At 33.5% G+C, this 19,204-nt stretch overlaps 2 protein-coding genes across 3 annotated transcripts; one reads left to right on the forward strand and one right to left on the reverse strand.

Moving 5' to 3' along the window:
• Positions 1-693: 693 nt before the first annotated feature.
• LOC135127055 (golgin subfamily A member 6-like protein 24) lies at positions 694-16,478 on the forward strand. 2 transcript variants are annotated; one of them, XM_064053370.1, is made up of 8 exons: positions 694-846; positions 1,268-1,326; positions 7,420-8,361; positions 8,411-8,556; positions 8,607-8,729; positions 8,954-9,407; positions 15,566-15,784; positions 16,382-16,478. In XM_064053370.1, the coding sequence occupies exons 1-8, from the start codon at positions 816-818 to the stop codon at positions 16,385-16,387; spliced, it is 1,980 nt and encodes a 659-aa protein (XP_063909440.1). In that variant the 5' UTR covers positions 694-815; the 3' UTR covers positions 16,388-16,478. The 2 variants fall into 2 exon arrangements, with proteins under 2 accessions (XP_063909440.1, XP_063909433.1); XM_064053363.1 differs by having other exon boundaries at positions 15,566-16,478.
• Positions 16,472-18,089, reverse strand: LOC135127066 (splicing factor YJU2). The gene is made up of 4 exons (XM_064053381.1): positions 17,957-18,089; positions 17,687-17,899; positions 16,982-17,337; positions 16,472-16,796 (listed from the first exon to the last, which is right to left on the reverse strand). The coding sequence occupies exons 1-4, from the start codon at positions 17,978-17,980 to the stop codon at positions 16,502-16,504; spliced, it is 888 nt and encodes a 295-aa protein (XP_063909451.1). The 5' UTR covers positions 17,981-18,089; the 3' UTR covers positions 16,472-16,501.
• Positions 18,090-19,204: the final 1,115 nt, after the last annotated feature.

A 19,204-nucleotide genomic window follows, 5' to 3' on the forward strand; every position in this document is an offset into this window, starting at 1 on the left:
ATCTAATTCAACTAAATTTAAGCAACATTTACTAGGCAAACATTGTAAAATGACGTCAGTTTTTTAGGGGTAAGCTAATTTTTTTTTAATATTAAAACCTGTTTGCGGAATTGATATTTTCAAAATCACAGTTGGCATCTCTGATGGACATGGCCGATTCCCCGTTTCCGTCTGTCTGTCGTCTGTCGGCGCGTGGAAACGAAAAAATTAACTTATTGATCCACAGCAAAATCTGATGACATCACCTAAAGCAGTCGTTTATTCTTCGACCATCTTCCAGACGATTCAATTATTAACCAATTTATCTTCGCTGTGTTCCACCTCTGTGCTTGCGTAGCGATGCTCAGTACAATACAATACTTAATTTGATTCTTATAAGAAACACTCTTTGTAGTAGAAAGTGGGTAGGTAATTGGGTAAATCCTATAATCCGGCTTGACAATTTAGTTTTGAATGTGCATGAATTCCCAGCAGAAGTCTTCGTCGAACTTTGATTTAGCAAAATCCTTAGCTAAACTAAACCGCACTTTGCTCGATCCAATGATAATAAAATTGAGCAATGCCTAAAACCTTGCAGTTTTTCGAGCTAGCGTCTGTCGATAAAGTTTCTATTGAGTTTTGAAACATCGTAAACTTGGACGTCTAGTTCAGAAAGCCCTCAAATCACGTCGGCGCTTTTCACAAACGTATTTGTTTATTAAATCATTTGTTTATAAAATTTTGTGACATAACCAATTTTATTGTGGGAAAATTCCTTTGTGGGAAAAGAATACACATCGAATTATGAGAAAGGCCTTTTTCAAATTGCACTAGTCATGACTACTCTACATCAAGAAATCGTCCCAAGTAAGTGATCCTCTTGCAGCGTTTTTCCCTTTGACGACAGCGCATTTCCATTAAGCGATAATTTAGCGGCTCTAGCAATAATTGCGACTTAATTCGAGCTGACAACGTTTTACGTACAGTTCGCCCATCGTTAACCCGGATTTAGCATAGAACGCACAGTCGTTTCCCCGTCGGATTAAAAAAGTCGGGATCAGAAAGGCGCGTTTCCCCTTTCTTTTCAATCGGGGCAAATCGATGATTTTTCGAGACGGGCCATTGTGGAGTTCAGACGGGAATCGCGCCGCTAATCACCCCCATGTCAATTACAGACGGATTACCCTCATTAATTCCATGTAGCGCCATTAATAATGCGAGCTGAGTGTTTAGAGAACAGTTTTGTTCATATCAACATGCTAAAACGAGTCCTAATTAATCCTTTCAGATTCTGAACATGAGGCGCACGAAGCCGACAGGAGCAGCCAGGAGAGCTCTTGCGAGGCGGTGAGTCTAAAGCATCCCTATCAGTCTCTTGCCCCATTAACCCTTCATTACTCCTCATACAACGCATTCACATTGCTCATTATTGCCCTAAGAATCTTGCAGCTGCGGAACGCGACAAAATTTTGACGGGGGGATAAATCCCTAATGCTTCCGTTTTATGCCTGTCTGTCTGTCTGTCCATTTTCGCTTTACATTTATTACACTTTTGCGTGATGAAGATTTCCTCCATTCATCCGAAGCACTCACAGTCTTAATTAAAAATAACAAGGAATGATAATTAATAGTAGAGAAAAATGTTCCCTCTCTTATCGAGTTTGCATTTCTTTAAGAGTTATAATTTTTACACGTCTACTGTAATTTTTACGTTTCAGTTTCAGACAAAATCAGCTCCATTTGTAGAATCAATAACTTTTTTATTGATTGGTGAGCATTTAATAGAATAATAACGAGACTGACGTCACTAACCATTTTTGCACCAATCAAAACTGCTAAATTCAAATTTTCATTGTTGCTGTTCTAACGAATAAACGTCAAATGACGTGGCAACAATTTTAAACGGAAATTTCGGATTGTTTTACTCGAAAATTTCATTACGTAATCTACTATAATTTAATGATACTATATTGATAGCATTGTATAAACAAAGTAATAACACGATTCATTCCTTGCTCTAGAACAACGACTATAATTCTTTCTTTCTTTTAATCTCTAAAGTTCATTTTTATGGAAAAATTCATCTTCTGTAATATTTGTACTGTGTTCTACTTTCTCTTCGACTCTTTTCTTTCTTTCTCACTTTAAAAAATAAAAATTTTCTTAAACCTTAGTGTTAGATTTCTTCTTAAATCTATTTTCTATATTCCAAATTTTTCAACTTTGAACAAATTCTGTCTATTTATAAATTTGTTTCTAATTTTTACCAGTGATTCTTCATCTGTTGTTATCAATATTTTCCTTGTACAAAATGAAACCCAATATTTTATATAAAAGCCTAATTGTAGTTCTTTGATTTTTGTCTGAAAAAGCCACTAACTTTGGAAATTTCTTTTTCCATTTCTATAAGGCAATTAATCGCCTTCAAATCAAATAAAATTTTTATATCTTTTCAGCTTCTATGGGTTCTTCTAAAACTCGTTCTGATCTGGAATATTTTAGGAATTGAAATTTGTTCAGTACTCCTTCACATAAAGGGTTCGATATCCAGATTTTAGTTTTTTCAAAATCGCCCACTGAAAAATTGCAATTTTTGGGTTAAAAAAATTATTTCATAACGAATATTTATAAATCTTGCCACAGAACGATAAATACGCTATATTTTTGGAAACAGCACTTCGAAGTCTATACCCCAGAATTTTGTATAATTTTTTTGGCAATTTTTTTCAAAAGCTAAATTTTTCAGTTAGAAATTTCGACCAATTTTCGATCATTTTCGACGCTTAACTAAAAACATTTTTTATGGATTTCAGCATCCACTTGTTAGTTTCAGTTCTTCGATACTTCCTACCATTTTTGCAGAACTGTCCGCCGAAATATTGCGATTTTTTGGATTTAAACAAAATTAATTTTTAAAACGAATATTCCTAAAATCTTGCCCTGACGTCACAATGCGCTAAATTTGTAGAATCACCAAGCCAAAATCAGAGTTCCAAAGTTTTCTGAGAAATTTTGGCAACTTTTTCAAAAAACCATTTTCGACTATTTTCAAAATGAAGACATTTTCTTATAGACTTCGTTACCCAGAAGTAAGCATCGGCCTCACTTTTTCGATAATAAATCGCTACGATTTTTCTAGAATCGCCCGCTTTTTTGGATTTAAAAAAAATATTTTCAAAACGAATATTTCGAAAATCTTGCCCCGCTAATTTTTAGCAATCAGCACATCGAAATCTATATCGCAGAATTTTTTGGGATTTTTTTTGGCAACTTTTTCAAAAGCAAAATTTTTCGATAAGAACATTTCGACCAGTTTTCAACCATTTTTTACAGATTTCAACATCCAAAAGTTAGTTTCGGTTTCACTTCTTCTGCAACTCTTACATTAATAAATAAAATTTTTTGTAATCAGGACGTCGAAATCTATAGCTCATAAGTTTTTGGGATTTTTTGGTAACTTTTTGAAAAGCAAAATTTGTCGATAAGAAATTTTCAACCAATTTTCGACCATTTTCGAAACTTCACAAAATACATTTTCTATAGATTTCAACATACAGAAGTTAGTTTCGGCCTCACCTCCTCGACAACTCCTTCCATTTTTGTAGAATCGCTCATTAAAAAATTACAATTTTTTTGAATTAATTGATTTGCAAAAAGAATATTTCTAAAATTTTGCCCCGGGACCAAAAATACGCCAAATTTTTGTAATCAGCATATCGAAATCCCTTTTTTTTTGAGATTTTTTTAGCAACTTTTTCAAAATCAAAATTTTTTAATACGAAATTTTCAGCCAATTTTCAACCATTTTCCAAACTTAACTAAAGCCATTTTTTTTTATAGATTTCAACATCTAGAAGTTAGTTTCGGCCTCATTTCTTCGATAATTCCTATCATTTTTTTTTTTTTCAGAATGGTCCATTGAAATATTGCAACTTTTTGAATTTTAACACAACTGATTTTCAAACCAAATATTTCTAAAATCTTCCACAATAAACATGTTATATTTTTGGAAGCAGCACGTCAAAATCTGTCTCCCTGAATTTTTTGTAATTTTTTTGACAACTTTTTCAAAAGCAAAATTTTTCAATAAGAAAATTTCGACCAGTTTTCGACCATTTTCGAAACTTAGCCAAATACATTTTCTATAGATTTTAACATACAGAAGTTAGTTTCGGCCTCACTTCCTCGACAACTCCTTCCATTTTTGTAGAATCGCTCATTAAAAAATTACAATTTTTTTGAATTAAAAAAAATTGATTTTCAAAAAAATATTTCTAAAATTTTGCCCCGGGACTAAAAATACGCCAAATTTTTGTAATCAGCATATCGAAATCCCATTTTTTTGAGATTTTTTAGCAACTTTTTCAAAATCAAAATTTTTTAATACGAAATTTTCAGCCAATTTTCAACCATTTTCCAAACTTAACTAAAGACATTTTTTTATAGATTTCAACATCTAGAAGTTAGTATCAGCCTCATTTCTTCGATAATTCCTATTTTTTTTTTCAGAATTGTCCATTGAAATATTGCAACTTTTTGAATTTTAATACAACTGATTTTCAAACCAAATATTTCTAAAATCTTCCACAATAAACATGTTATATTTTTGGAAGCAGCACGTCAAAATCTATCTCCCTGAATTTTTTGTAATTTTTTTCACAACTTTTTCAAAAGCAAAATTTTTCAATAAGAAAATTTCGACCAGTTTTCGACCATTTTCGAAACTTAGCCAAATACGTTTTCTATAAATTTTAACATACAGAAGTTAGTTTCGGCCCCATTTTCTCGACAACTCCTTCCATTTTTGTAGAATCGCTCATTAAAAAATTACAATTTTTTTTAATTAAAAAAAATTGGTTTTCAAATAGAATATTTCTTAAATTTTGCCCCGGAAACAAAAATACGCCAAATTTTTGTAATCAGCATATAGAAATCCCATTTTTTTATGAGATTTTTTAGCAACTTTTTCAAAATCAAAATTTTTTAATACGAAATTTTCAGCCAATTTTCAACCATTTTCCAAACTTAACTAAAGACATTTTTTTATAGATTTCAACATCTAGAAGTTAGTATCAGCCTCATTTCTTCGATAATTCCTATTTTTTTTTTTCAGAATTGTCCATTGAAATATTGCAACTTTTTGAATTTTAACACAACTGATTTTCAAACCAAATATTTCTAAAATCTTCCACAACAAACATGTCATATTTTTGGAAGCAGCACGTCAAAACCTATCTCCCTGAATTTTTTGTAATTTTTTTGACAACTTTTTCAAAAGCAAAATTTTTCAATAAGAAAATTTCGACCAGTTTTCGACCATTTTCGAAATTTAGCCAAATAATATTTTATATAGATTTTAACATACAGAAGTTAGTTTCGGCCTCATTTCCTCGACAACTCCTTCCATTTTTGTAGAATCGCTCATTAAAAAATTACAATTTTTTTGAATTAAAAAAAATTGAATTTCAAAAAGAATATTTCTAAAATTTTGCCCCGGGACTAAAAATACGCCAAATTTTTGTAATCAGCATATCGAAATCCCTTTTTTTTTTAGATTTTTTTAGCAACTTTTTCAAAATCAAAATTTTTTAATACGAAATTTTCAGCCAATTTTCAACCATTTTTAATCAAATACATTTTCTATAGATTTTAACATACAGAAGTTAGTTTCGACCTCATTTCCTCGACAACTCCTTCCATTTTTCCAGAATCGCTCATTGAAAAATTACAACTTTTTGGATAAAAAAATTAATTTCAAAATGAATATTTCTAAAATCTTGCCCTGGAGCCAAAAATACGCCAAATTTTTTTAATAAGCACGTCGAAATCCCAAATTTTTTTGAGATTTTTTGGAAACTTTTTCAAAAGCAAAATTTATCAGTAACAAATGTTTAGCTAATTTTCGACGATTTTCGAAACTCAACTAAAAACATTTTTTACAAATTTCAACATCCAACATCTTCCATATTTCCGACCATTTTTCCTCAACTGTCCACCGAAAAAATGCAATTTTTTTTAGATTAAAAAAAAATTATTTTTAAAACGAATATTTTTAAAATCTTGCGCCGTGACCATAAATACGCTAAATTTTTGGAATCAGTAGGTCGAAATGAAAGTTCCAGAATTTTTTGAGAAATTTTGGCAACTTTTTCAAAAGCAAAATTTTTCTTTACTCCCCACCCCTTAAAATTTTCGGCCAATTTTTGACCATTTTTTAAACTTAACACATTTTCTAATAAATTTCGACACCCAGAAGGAAGTTTCGGTCTCAACTTTTCGATAACTGAACAGTTTTCCAGAACTGAAAAATTGTAATTTTTTTTAATTAAAAATAAATCGATTTTCAAAAAGAATATTTCTAAAATCTTGCGCCTGGACCAAAAATACGATAAATTTTGTAATCAGTATGTCGAAATCCCAAAGTTTTTTCGGATTTTTTTGGCAACTTTTTTAAAAGCAAAATTTTTCGATTAAAAATTTTCAGCCAATTTTCGACAATTTTCAAAACTTAACAAAAGACATTTCTTATAGATTTCAACATCCAGAAGTTAGTTTCGGCCTCATTTCTTCGATAATTCCTACCATTTTTTCAGATTTGTCCATTCAAGAGTTGCAATTTTTTGGATTAAAAAAAAACTGAATTTAAAAACGAATATTTCTAAAATCTTGTCCCGGGACCATAAATAAGCAAAATTTTTGTAATCAGCACGTCGAAATCTATATCACAGAATTTTTTGGAATTTTTTTGGCAACTTTTTCAAAAGCAACATTTTTCAGTAAGAAATTTTCATCCAATTTTTGACCATTTTCGAAACTCAGCCAAAGCCATTTTCAGTAAATTTCAACATCCAGAAGTTCATCATTTCTTCGATAATTGCTACCATTTTTTTCCAGACTTGTCCACTGGAACAACTTTTTGGATTTTTAACACAATTGATTTTCAAAACAAAGAATTCTTAACGCTAAATTTTTGTAGTCAGCAATAGTAATCTACGATAGTTTCATCGAGTTTATTCTCTAAAATTTTTGGGACCCCGTTGAGAAAAGTACCTCTATAGTTCTATCTGGTCTAGAGCCTTTTTGTGCATTCTGTCCTTGAATTAAACTTGTTATGTCTATCTGACTTGTAGGTTTTTCTGTTCTGTCCATAATTAGTACCTTTGCTGGTTCTACAGTACTACAGTAGTCCTTGATTGTTCTAAACCTTTTTTCTAGAAGATCTTCCTTCTTTTTTTGACAATTAGTCTTCATCAATTTTTTCCTTCTATAAAATGAAACTCAAGTTTTTATATAAAAAGCCTAATTGTAGTCCTTTAGTCTTTGTCCCAAAAATTATCAGGCAATCATTCTCCTCCTCCTCTATTCTAGAATCAAATTACATTTCTATACCTATCTTTTCAACTTCTATGGACTCCTCTAAAACTTGTTCTGACCTTCTAGACCAAAGAACTATTCCGTCGCGACCTCAGTCCAAAGAAAGATGAGCCGATTCCCCCACTAGAACCACCTGAATTCCCAATCCCAGCTCCCACTACAAAAACCACCAGCAAACCCATCATCAAAGCTTCCCTAGGAACAAAAGAACTGACCCAAAAAAAGAAATCCAACTCCGGAATTCCTCTCCGACTCAAATCGGGCGCTAACCCCGCCAAGAGTCCCAAATCCTCGAGTTACCGCCACTCCACCACCTCCGGGCTTCCCGTCATCAACAGGAACACACTCGAAGTCCAGTTCATGAACAACAAGAAGCGCCTGATGCAACTGCACTCCGAACTGATAGACCGCCAGAGGCCGCTACAAGAGATGCACAAATCACTAATGAGGACCAAGAAGCAACTGGAAGAGCTCGGCAAGAAGGTGGTGCTGGAGGACCTCAAGATCATCTCTCTCAAGGTAGACGACTCAAAAATGAGCGGCGCAGGCGAAAATCCGGCGAACGAAGCTGTGACGAACCTGAGGAGCTCCATCGAAAGCGCGCTGGACACGTGCATGAAAGCCTGTAACAAGTGCTTCACCGAACGCGACCAAGTTTTCAAAATGTTCGAAAGCTCGTCGAAATCCGCTGTTGAGATATCGGAACTCGATGCAGGGGTCGAAGAGCTGAAGAAGAAGGAGGAGAATTTGGAGAAGACGATGCAGGTGGCGCTGAACGAGAGCGAAAAGAAGATTCAAGAAGCACTTGATAATTGGCAGAAAACGATTAAGATGAAAATTTTTAGTAACGAAGCGGCCAACAAGATTTCCACTTTGGAGGATACAGTGAAGCATCAGCAGAAGTTGCTGCACGAAGCGGAAGATAATCTTCATTCGGTTACGAGGAAGTATGAAGATAAGAAGGCGACGTACGAGAAGACTATCACCGAAATGCAAGAAAAATACACGGTAAGGGGTGAGGCGGGGGTCGTAGTTTCTCTAAGTTTGGGTGTTGTAGAAACTGGAAGACGAAATGAAGAGGGAGAGGAAGGCGGCGAATGACAATCTGATGAAGAGTAGAAACATGCGGGGAAAGATGACAGATATAGAAACGAAAGCCAAAGAGGCTGAAGAAAAAAGCAGCGAAGCGATGCACAAACTTAAGTAATTTCGTGCTACATTGCAAAAGTCTTTGATTGTTTGTTTGTTTTTAGACAAGTCCAAGAGCAAATGCGAAGAAAAGAGATCCAATGGATGAAGGAAAAAGATGAGTTCAAAAAGAACGAAGCCCTCCTGCAGCAAAAATTCACAGAGAAACAAAATCAGTTTGACACAAGGTGTCTAGTTAATATTACTTTGAAAGCACTAAATGAACTCATTATGCCTTCGGTGTATACATTGAAATAGTATAGTAAAAATATATAAATCACATAAATTTAAGTCTGTTAATTTGTCTAACCCATCAAAGTCCAAACATCAAAAGAAGAACGAGCGTTCAGGTGATTGATATGCTTGTTGATGTTTGGACCAACAACTGATGTTACATATTGTGTTTCTTTAGGTTGAAAGACATGGAGACCATGCAGAAGTCCGCAGAAACTCAACAACAGACCTGCTGCCGGAACTTCGAAACGCAGCTGGAAATCAAAGCCCAGGAATACGCTCTACTGGAAAAAGAAAAGGACGCGATATCCGCCAGGAGCAAACAATTGGAAGAACAAGTCGAAGAACTGAAACGACAACTGGACGACAGGGAGAAAGAACTGGACGAGATGAGCATCAAAATGGATAATATTCCTGCGATCGAGTACAAGCCAAGCGAGACTCATTTTATGGAACTGATGGATTACAAGCAGAAAGTCACAGACACGCAAAAGCACATTGAGCATCTCAACGATCAAGTAACTAAGATGCAAAGCTCGCTGAAAGCTCACGCGAAATTAGCAGCCGCCCTGAAACTGGAGAAGGATAATGCTATCAAATATTCAGCGAAGCTGAGGGAGGTCTTGCACGAGGTGAGATTTTGTATTTAGCTTTTGAAACACTCGATTGAGAATACTACACATACGTTGCAGTGTGGAGTATTAAATGTTGTACCTGGAAAGGGTTATGACTTATGAAGTGTGTTTTACGTTTATGAGCAGACGAAAATAATTTGTTTTTAAGTTGTAAGTTAAATGCTTTGTGAATGAAAATTACAGAAACAGGATATTTTTAGATTTTTCGTTTTTGGTGCATGCATTTCGGCACACATACAATGTTGTCAAATAAGGTTCATATTTAAAAATTATGGTTAATTTATTATGTTTATTTTACAACTAAATAATATTGGTAATCTAACCGAAGTTATACAAAGAGCGAAACCTGAATAAGTGAATTTCCTAACAATGAACAATTTCATGACTGCTAAATTGGAACAGTTAAAAATCTTAGCATGAGCTGTAAATTTACAAACAATAAACAAAAATTGACAATACGTGTCGACATCAACGAAAATTTACAGCATTTCAGATTATAAAACCATTATACATTAATTACGCTCGTGGGCAAATTGTGGCCTCGAGTAATTTTCGTTTAAACAATGGCTAATTTATGAAACTTGTATAAACTAAATTAACCTAGGACGTCATCACAGTGTACAGTAGCACCGTGACCAATACCAGTCCACTTCGACATGCCTTAATTTCTTTTTTTTTTAATAGTAATTCCCCAGACGAACTACCAAACTGAAGTTGCACGTGGTTGCCTATGTTTAACGATTTTCTTAATTTATTTGTTTTAAATTTAAATTATTCAAATGCGGTTTCGAGGCGTTTTTTTTTCAGCGCAAAATTTGAATTCTAACTGGGACACCACTCTTAAAATGACGAAGATTTCAAAGATTCCAAAAGCTCTAAAAAAACAAACACCCCAAAAGTTGAAAAATTGTAAAGATCTGAAGAATGCCTACTTTAATTTTCATAAATCCTAAAAGCACTAAAGGTCTTGAACACCCTAATTATTATCTTATAAATCTTGGAGACCGTAAAGATTCCAGAGATTCCAAAAATTAAAAAGATTTAGAGATTCTTGAGGTTTATAAATTTTGGAAAATTTGGAAAAGGTTGAATTTCAAAATCTGGTATAACTGGAGTCTGATAATTTTAGAAATTTTGGAAAATCTGGAAATTCTAAGTAGAAAATTTTGCAAATTACGAAAAATCCGAAAAATTAAAAAAAAAGATATAAAACCTGAAAAGTTCCAAAGTTTCCATACACTAGCAACTGCGAATTGTGGATGCTAAAAATTTTAAATAAACTAAAGTTCTAATGTTCCCAATATAAGATCCAACAATTTTTTTTTAATTTTTAAACATCCTGGAGGTACTAACGATCCTAGAAATTGTAAAAATTCTAGACTATGAAACTTCTAGTAATTCTAAAGTGTACAAAATTTCCAAAGATTAGAAAGACTCTATAGAGTGTAAAGGGTCTGAAGAATCTAAAGATTGTAAAGACTAAAAACACTAAATACTCTAAAGACTAAATATTTTAAAGGCTCTAAAGGGTCCAAAGACCTTAAAGATTCTAAAGACTGTAAGGATTCGTAAGGACTCAAGGTTTTAAAATTCTATTTCAAATATTTGGAAGATTCTAAAGGTTCTAGAGATATTCCGAAAATCCAAAGATTCTAAAACTTGTAAAATTACGTGAACTCTTAAAATGGCAAAGATTTTAAAGATTCCACAGACCCTAAAAAAAAATTTTAAGATCTAAAAATCGTAAAAAACTGAAGCATGCTTTCTTTAATTTGTATAATTCCTAAGATCTTAAGCTCTTGAAAAATATATATTATCTTATAAATCTTGGACATTGTAAAGATTCAAGAAATTCCAAAAATTACAAAAATTTAAAGACTCTTGGGCGGGTCTAGGATTTAATAACATAAGACTGATTTTTGCAAATCACATATCTTCCAAAAAAATAGAGGGCGGGTGGGCGGGGCTAGCACTTGTGATATTTTCTACCAATTTTCAACTATTTCCTAAAATTAGTTACGGATATGTTATTTGCCATCATCAGTCTTTTCTTAGCAACTATTAGTCCCCCCCCCCGCCCTCTATTTTCTTGGAAAGTTTGTCTTTTGCCCAAATTAAGTCTTATCTTATCAAATACTAGCCCCGCCCACCCACCCTTTGTTCTTTTGGAACCGATGTATTTTGCCAAAATCAGTCTGATCTTAGCAAGTTAGCAAGTAGACGGAGCAAAGAGTTGCTGAGATAAGACTGATTTTGGCAAATGACAAACCTTCCAAGAAAATAGAGGGCGGGTGGGTGGGGATAGTAGCATTTGATAAGATAAGACTGATTTTGGCCCTTTTGACATGTTTGACCATTTTTCAACTATGTCCGCAAGTTTGCCACCCTCGCTTTTCTCAGAGGGTATGTGATTTGCCAAAATCAGACTTATCTTAGAAGATACCAGCCGTCTAAGAAAAGAGAGGGTGGCTAATTTTCAGACATTGTTAAAAAATGCTAGAAAATGTCAAAAGTGCCAAAATCAATCTTGACTTATCAAATACTAGCCCCACCCACCCACCCTTTATTTTTTTGGAAGGTAGGTTATTTGCCAAAGTCAGTTTTGTACTATCAAATACTAGCTAGTACCTGCTAAGATAAAACTGATTTAAGCAAATAACATATTCTCTAAGAAAAGAGAGGGTGGCTAATTTTCGGACATAGTTGAATAACAGTCGAAAATGCCAAAAGTGCCAAAATCAATCTTGAGTTATCAAATTTTGCAAAATCTAGAAAAATTTAGAAAGCGGAAAAAATGTGGTAGACCTTGAAATCTTGAAAATTTTGGAAAAAGTGAATTTCAAAATTCTGGTATAATTGGAGCCTGATAATTTTAGAATTTTTGAAAAATCTGTAAATCTGGGCAGTTTGTGTATTTTGGAAAACCTGAAAAATCTGGCTAATATGGAAAATCTGAAAACTCTAGAAATGTTGAAAATTTTACAAATTACAAAAATTCTGAATAATTAAAAAAAAGATAGTTATTATATAACTAATCTCAAAATTTCAAAAGTTTACACAATCTTAAGATTGGAGATATTTTAAAAATCGCAAAGTTTCCCCATGTTTGAAAGATTTAAAATATTTCAAAACTTTCAAAGATTCTAAAGATCTTTTCAGAAGTATCCATATACTATCAGTTACGAATTCTAGATACTAAAGATTTTAAATAAACTACAGTTCCAATGGTGTCAATATAAGATCCAACAAAATCTTTTTAATTTTTATACAACCTGGAGATACAATCCTAGAAATTGTAAAAATTCTAGACTTTATAAAACTTCTAGTAATTCTAAAGTGTACAAAATTTCCAAAGATTGGAAAGATTCTGAAGAGTCTAAAGACTGTAAAGACTAAAAACTCTAAATACTTTAAAGATTCTAAAGGTTCTAGAGAAATTCCAAAAATCCAAAGTTTCTAAAACTTGTAAAATTACGTGAAGTATCAAAATGACAAAAATTTTAAACACTGCACAGACTTCTAAAAAAAAAAAAAATCTAAAACTCGTAGAAATCTGGAGAATACTATTTTTATAAATCCTAAAAACACGAAAGATCTTGAAGATCTTATAGATCTTGGAGATTGTAAAGATTTAGGAGATTCCAAAAATTACAAAGATTTAGAGACTCTTGAGATCTATATATTTTGGAAAATCTGGAAAAATTTAGAAAGCAGGAAAAATGTAGTAGACCTAGAAATCTTGAAAATTTTGGAAAAGGTTGAATTTCAAAATTCTGGTATAACTGGAGCTTGATAAATTTAGAAGATTTGAAAAATTTGGAAATTCTGGGCAATTTGTGTATGTACATATTTTGGAAAATCTGAAAATTCTTTAAATTTCGAAAATCTTGCAAATTACGAAAATTCTGAAAAATTAAAAAAAAAATACACTCAAAATTTCAAAATTTTCACAAACTTAAGATTGTTGATATTCTAAAGATTTGAAAGTTTCCAAAAGCTTGAGAGATTAAAAAGGGTTCAAAGCTTTCAAACATTCTAAAAGCTCAAGACATTCCAAAGATCTTGAAGTTCCCATACATTAAAAATAGCGAATTGTAAAGACACAAAGATTCTAAATAAAATAAAGTTCAGAAGTTCTAAATAAAAGAAATGTCCAACAAAATCTTAATAAAAATTGCAAAGATCTTGCAGAAATTGTAAAAAATCTAAACTTTATAAAGTGTCCAAATTTTCCAAAGATTCTCTGAGAACTCTAAGGATGCTAGAAAGTCTAAAAAGTCTAAAAAGTTGAAAAACTAACGATTCTAAATATTCTAAGGTCTCAAACGTTAAAAATATTTTCAAAATTCTGTTCCAAATACTTCAAAGATTCTAGAATTTATAAAATTCGCATGAACTCTAAAAATGACAAAGATTTTAAACATTCCAAAGACTCTGAACAAAACAAAAATCCTTGTCTTGAACACATAATTACTCTCAGAGATTCTAAAGATTCCAGAGATTTCAAAAACTCCAAAGATTTAAAGACTCTTGGAGTCTATAAATTTTAGAAAATCTGGAAATATCTAGAAAGTGTGAACAATCTGAAAGACAAATGTAGCAATCTTGAAAACTGATGAAAATATTGAGTGCTAGCATATCCGAAGACTGATATTTTTATAAACATTTGGAAAATCTGGAACTTCTGGAAATTTCAAAAATTTACTCAATTCTACAAATTCTAAATATTTATTATTGAATTCGTCAAAAAATTGCAAATACTGTGAAAGTCCAGTCTTCTCTAACTGTCAAAGATTTCAAGGATTCTGCGGAATCGACTAATACTAAATTGATATACTAAAATGTTGATGACGTCGTCAAAAAATTTGTATATGGAATAACTCACCAGAAAGATACGAAGCTTCTTTATTTATATCTTAATAAACCACGCATAATTTTAGCTAATAAAAGTCATAAAAAAAATTCTCAAAGTTAAAGTCGATAATTTTTAAGAGCATAAAAAATGGTTATAGTGAAACTTTCTTAAGAAAATGCAAAACAAAAAATTGTGAATTGTGAAATTGTGAATCATGGCAAAATAAAGACATGTCGATCAGGTAAGTAATATATAGCTGTTTAATTGAGTAACTTTAATTTAATTTTAATTTTACACTAATTATTATTTTCCAGAAATAAATTATTTTTTAATACTGAAATTAAGAACTTTTTGAATTCAAGGCTGAAACTGTCACCACTATTATTTGTTACCTTATTATTATTATTGTATAAACTCTAATGGATATAATATACACACCTACATCATTTTTTTATCTTATTGCCATTAAAATAGTTAAAAGAATTTTAACTCTCTCTACTAAAAGAACAAAGACAATTAATAGAAAATAATGTTTCAGCTTTTGGCAGAATCACGTTCCAGCTTGACGAAGATCATTGTAAAAGATTTGCGGCACCATTCCCTACTATTCTTAAACCCGGACGTTGTCAAGAAACTAAAGTACCAAATGCCAATATTTTAAATATTCTTATCTGTCATTTTATTTTTGCAGAGTTTTATTTGAAAAATCTGTTTCGTACAATGACTAGGATTCTGAAAGAACAACGTGACTTCAGACCAGACGTAAGAAAATTAATTACAGTGACGAAAGGACAATACAAAATATTAACATACCTATCAACTTCAATAAATAAAATTTATTTATTTTTAATTTTTTGTTGTTATTTTTGCTAGTTTAAACTAAGTCACATTCAAATTCAAATTCAAAATCTTCAAAGTATAGTGGATTGAATACAGTAATAATTTGTCAAAAAATATTACAAGAACAAAAGATTTTGGAGAAAATAAAATGATACTAGAGATAAATCTCTTCCTCCTGCTGCGAAAGGTTCACGTGTAGAAAAAATAAAGACGAAACTTCTTGTTTATTATAAAAATAAGTCTGTTAAGTAACCTGATATAAATTTTGTTTTTGTCTTTAGAAAATTACAAACTGCAAAAATTGGAAGTCTTATTTAGAAAAACAAAACATTTACTCTGTTTCACGTATAGCCTGTAATTTGAACAAATTTGATCGATCGGTTGAGCCGCCCATGAATATAAATAAAATCAACTGTAGTTGTTTGAGATGACTTTTCCCTGACACGTTTTTTTCCCGTAGGCCAAAGAGGAACTGGAGTATAAAAACAAAACCATCTACAAGATCCACGAGAAGCTCGTCCTGAAAGACAAGGCGTTCGACAAGCTGAAAGCCCAGATGAAGGAATTGGAAGCGTGTTCCGAATTTTCCGGCGAGAAATGGGGCAAGAACAGGTGTCAAATTTGCATGGCAACGATGGGCGAAGAAAAGACGGAGCATCCGTCATGCGTCGAAACAGAAGTGGGTAAATCTTATATAAATTCGCCGCAATACGTGTCTGAGTCGTTGATTGGCATGTCGGTGAAAAAGGTGGATCATCTCCGCGCTCGTCTCGACAACCTCAAGAAAATTAAACTTCCGAGCGCTCCGGGAAAAAAAGCTCTCAACGTAAATTATTCGTGGTCGCATCACACGCGCGATTCCAACCAGCTTAATAACAACCTGCGAAAACAAATCGAGCTGAGGGGGAAGTTGTATCAGATTTTACAAAAGCATGCCGATCAATCTTGCGAGGATTTCATTAATTTATTGAAGCTGACAGTGTCGAATGGCGGAAAGGGAATGCCCGACGAATTAAAACCTTCAAACACGAAAGACGTTGACGAAACGGGTCAAAATTCCAGGCAGAGAAAAGATGCCTCGAAAATAGAAACATCCGAGTCGTTTAATATCATCTCTGATCTGCTTGGTGCGGGTACGTTTAACGAAATTTGCGAAAAGCTAAATGAGTCGGCTAATTCGGACACTGACTATTAATTATTGACGATGAAAGGTTTGAAGGATTTAATTCTGTCTCTAACGTCATTACGTTCTGTACAGCGTGTTTTTGTATTTCAGATTTGAATTAAATTCATCAGGCCTTTCTCATGACGGTGCTAAGATTTGGTTCCCTCAATGTATCATAACTGTAACAATAAAAAAAGCACGTTTGTTACTTAAGAAGTTTTATTGTCCTACTTAATCACTAGTTTCGCTATCACTATAAGCACCTAATAGTCTTAAACTACTACTTTCGGGCTTTACCGCCTCTTTTTCCTTTTTTGGCTCGTCCTTCTTCACTTTCACCAGTCCGGCTAACATCTTCCGGGACGACGTCGGACCACCGATGCTCTTTTTCACCACGGGAACACTTCGACTTTTAACATCCTTCACAACTTCCGCTTTTGGTATTTTGGCAGCGGGTGCATCCTCCTCGATGATCTCTTCTTCAACAACCAACTTCCGTTTATCCGCACTGTGAAATTTGATAGTCCTGAAAATTAGACACCAATAAGACAAGACGACTAGACTTGAAGGTAAGCGAAGAAAAATGTTGCTGCCCCGGTGGGAATCGAACCACACGATTCCCGCTTGCCGGGCGGATGCCCTGACCACTAGACTACAAAGCAGCTTATCTTTCCTCACTTACCAACCTGCCACAGACTATTCTGGACATACTTGATGTATTCATCGTCCATTTGTTGCATTTTCTCCTCCCTTTCTCTTTCAGATATCGTGGGATCATATGCCAACAACATAGAATCATAGTCAACGGCTTCCTGCCGTCTGTTTAAATCTTTAAGTTCTTCCAACGATTCCAATAATTCTATTTCGTTTTTCGACTGCTTGGTTCGGTTTTCTAGTAGTTTCATCGGATTGCTGGCTTCTTCCTCCCGTGCTTCTTCTTCTTCTCGTATTGCTTGCTCTTCTGCGAGCTTGAGGGCCATGAAGTTTCGTGTTGCCCCCGCTTCTATCTCGTAATCCGTGTTTCTTGGGTCCGTTTTGAAGGAGATTTCTTGGAGGCATCGTGTACACTGTAAATACACACAAAATCCTCAAGCATAAACTAAACATTATAAGGGCACGTTCACCTAAACAAGTGATACAATTTGATGCTGCGTTTGAAAATAAAACAACTTAAAGTTGGTTGTGAAATGAGTTGGTACTACTGCGTAACTTCGCAAAGCCAACTCTAATTCACTTTATTTTCGGTCGCACTTAAAACGTCATTTGGGTCAACACTTTCAGAAGATTCGTACCGCTGTACACACTTGTATAGTGTGTTGCCTATCCATACAAACTAGTGACACCATTTTAATGTTTTGAAAAATTTTTACTTTACAATAGGCATTAAGAGACACATTATTAAACAATATAACTCACCTTTATGTAAAATCTATATATACGTATACCCAGATAATCCTCATTCTCTACATCCTCTTTTCGAGCATTGAACTTTTTCCCCTTATAAATGTACTCCCCACACGTTTTACATTTCATATTAAAAGGAGCCATCAAACGCACTGTATATTGCCTATTTTTGGGCAATTTCATGCGAGGAATTTTAGACGGATCAAAATCCGGAGGATAGTATTTCTAAAAAATAAGGTTACAATCTGAAAACCACAAAAAATATAAATATATATATCTTACGTTTAGAACTTTTCTTTCAGACATATTTTACTTGATGCTAATCGGTTTTTGGTAAAAATAAAACCCAAAACACAATATTATTACGCAAACACTACAACACAGTTGTCAAACATCTGTCACTAAAATGTCAAAAGTGGTTTTCTAGTAGTTTCCACGACGTCCAGATGGCGGCAGCCGAGCTTGTAGTGATTTTAACCCACCGGTTAAACGACCTACTAAAGCCAACTTCACACAGGACATGAGGCAAATGATTTACTGAATCTATAAATAAATTGTTTGTTTTGTAGACTTCGTAGGTAGACTCGTGGTTCTGTACCCAAGTACATTGAGAGCAGTATCTTTGCACTAGGAGATAAAATGTCCTTTGATAAGGCCCGATATAAATTGGAGCGCAGATCGTCTGATGTCTGGTGATCTTGAAACCGAAGAAGAACAGCTGAAACGATCGGTAAAAAACCGGACGGAGTAAATAAAAGTGACGAAACCCACACATTCGGAAGCAATTACGTCATGTCGAATTTTCAAGGTCTAAATTTTTTGGTAGTCACTTGACACTTTAATAAGATGTATGGGTAAAATTGCCCGCATAATCGCGTCGGTTTCCCGTTAATGGTTAAAATTAATTGTATTCGAAATGAGTAGGGGCGGCGCTTAATTGCCCTAGTCCTTGAATTAGTGGCCCCTCCATAATGAGGAACGACTAACAAGAACTGGCACATTTTCACTGTATCGTAAAATTAAATGTCCGGGGATTAGACCATTAGGCTACAAAAACAAGATCGGAATGTTATTGTAAGGCGAAAGAGCTTTCTGCATGCACGGCGTTGGCTGTAGTCACATCCTTATTTAGCCAAACTACAGAATTACAAGAGATTTTATTGGCTCGCTAGGTATTCTAATAATTTACTATCACCTCTTGACTCACTTTATTACTACAAATAGTCGGAATCGATTCCCTTAATCTCTAGATAGTGATGTTTTTCTTCCGCTCCCTCGTGCACAGATGGGTTCAAAAGCGGCGTTCGAGCCTAAACCCATCGTCAATGGATGACTATGCAATGTCTACATTCGAAGCTGGTTAATGAATATACTTATACATATTTATAATTTTCTGATAATAATGTCTAAAGTTTTATGTTTTTCTTTTTGATGAATTATTCATGTAGCTGTGGCAATGTGGAGGTAAGCTTGTTTAAATAAATGTCCTCACTGAACCGTGCAGGGTGTTTACACTAAATAATTTAAAGT

The sequence above is a fragment of the Zophobas morio genome, unplaced genomic scaffold (genome assembly GCF_036711695.1).
Source record: "Zophobas morio isolate AGI-343-1 ecotype UQ-CSIRO unplaced genomic scaffold, CSIRO_AGI_Zmor_V1 ptg000002l, whole genome shotgun sequence".
Classification (NCBI taxonomy): domain Eukaryota; kingdom Metazoa; phylum Arthropoda; class Insecta; order Coleoptera; family Tenebrionidae; genus Zophobas; species Zophobas morio.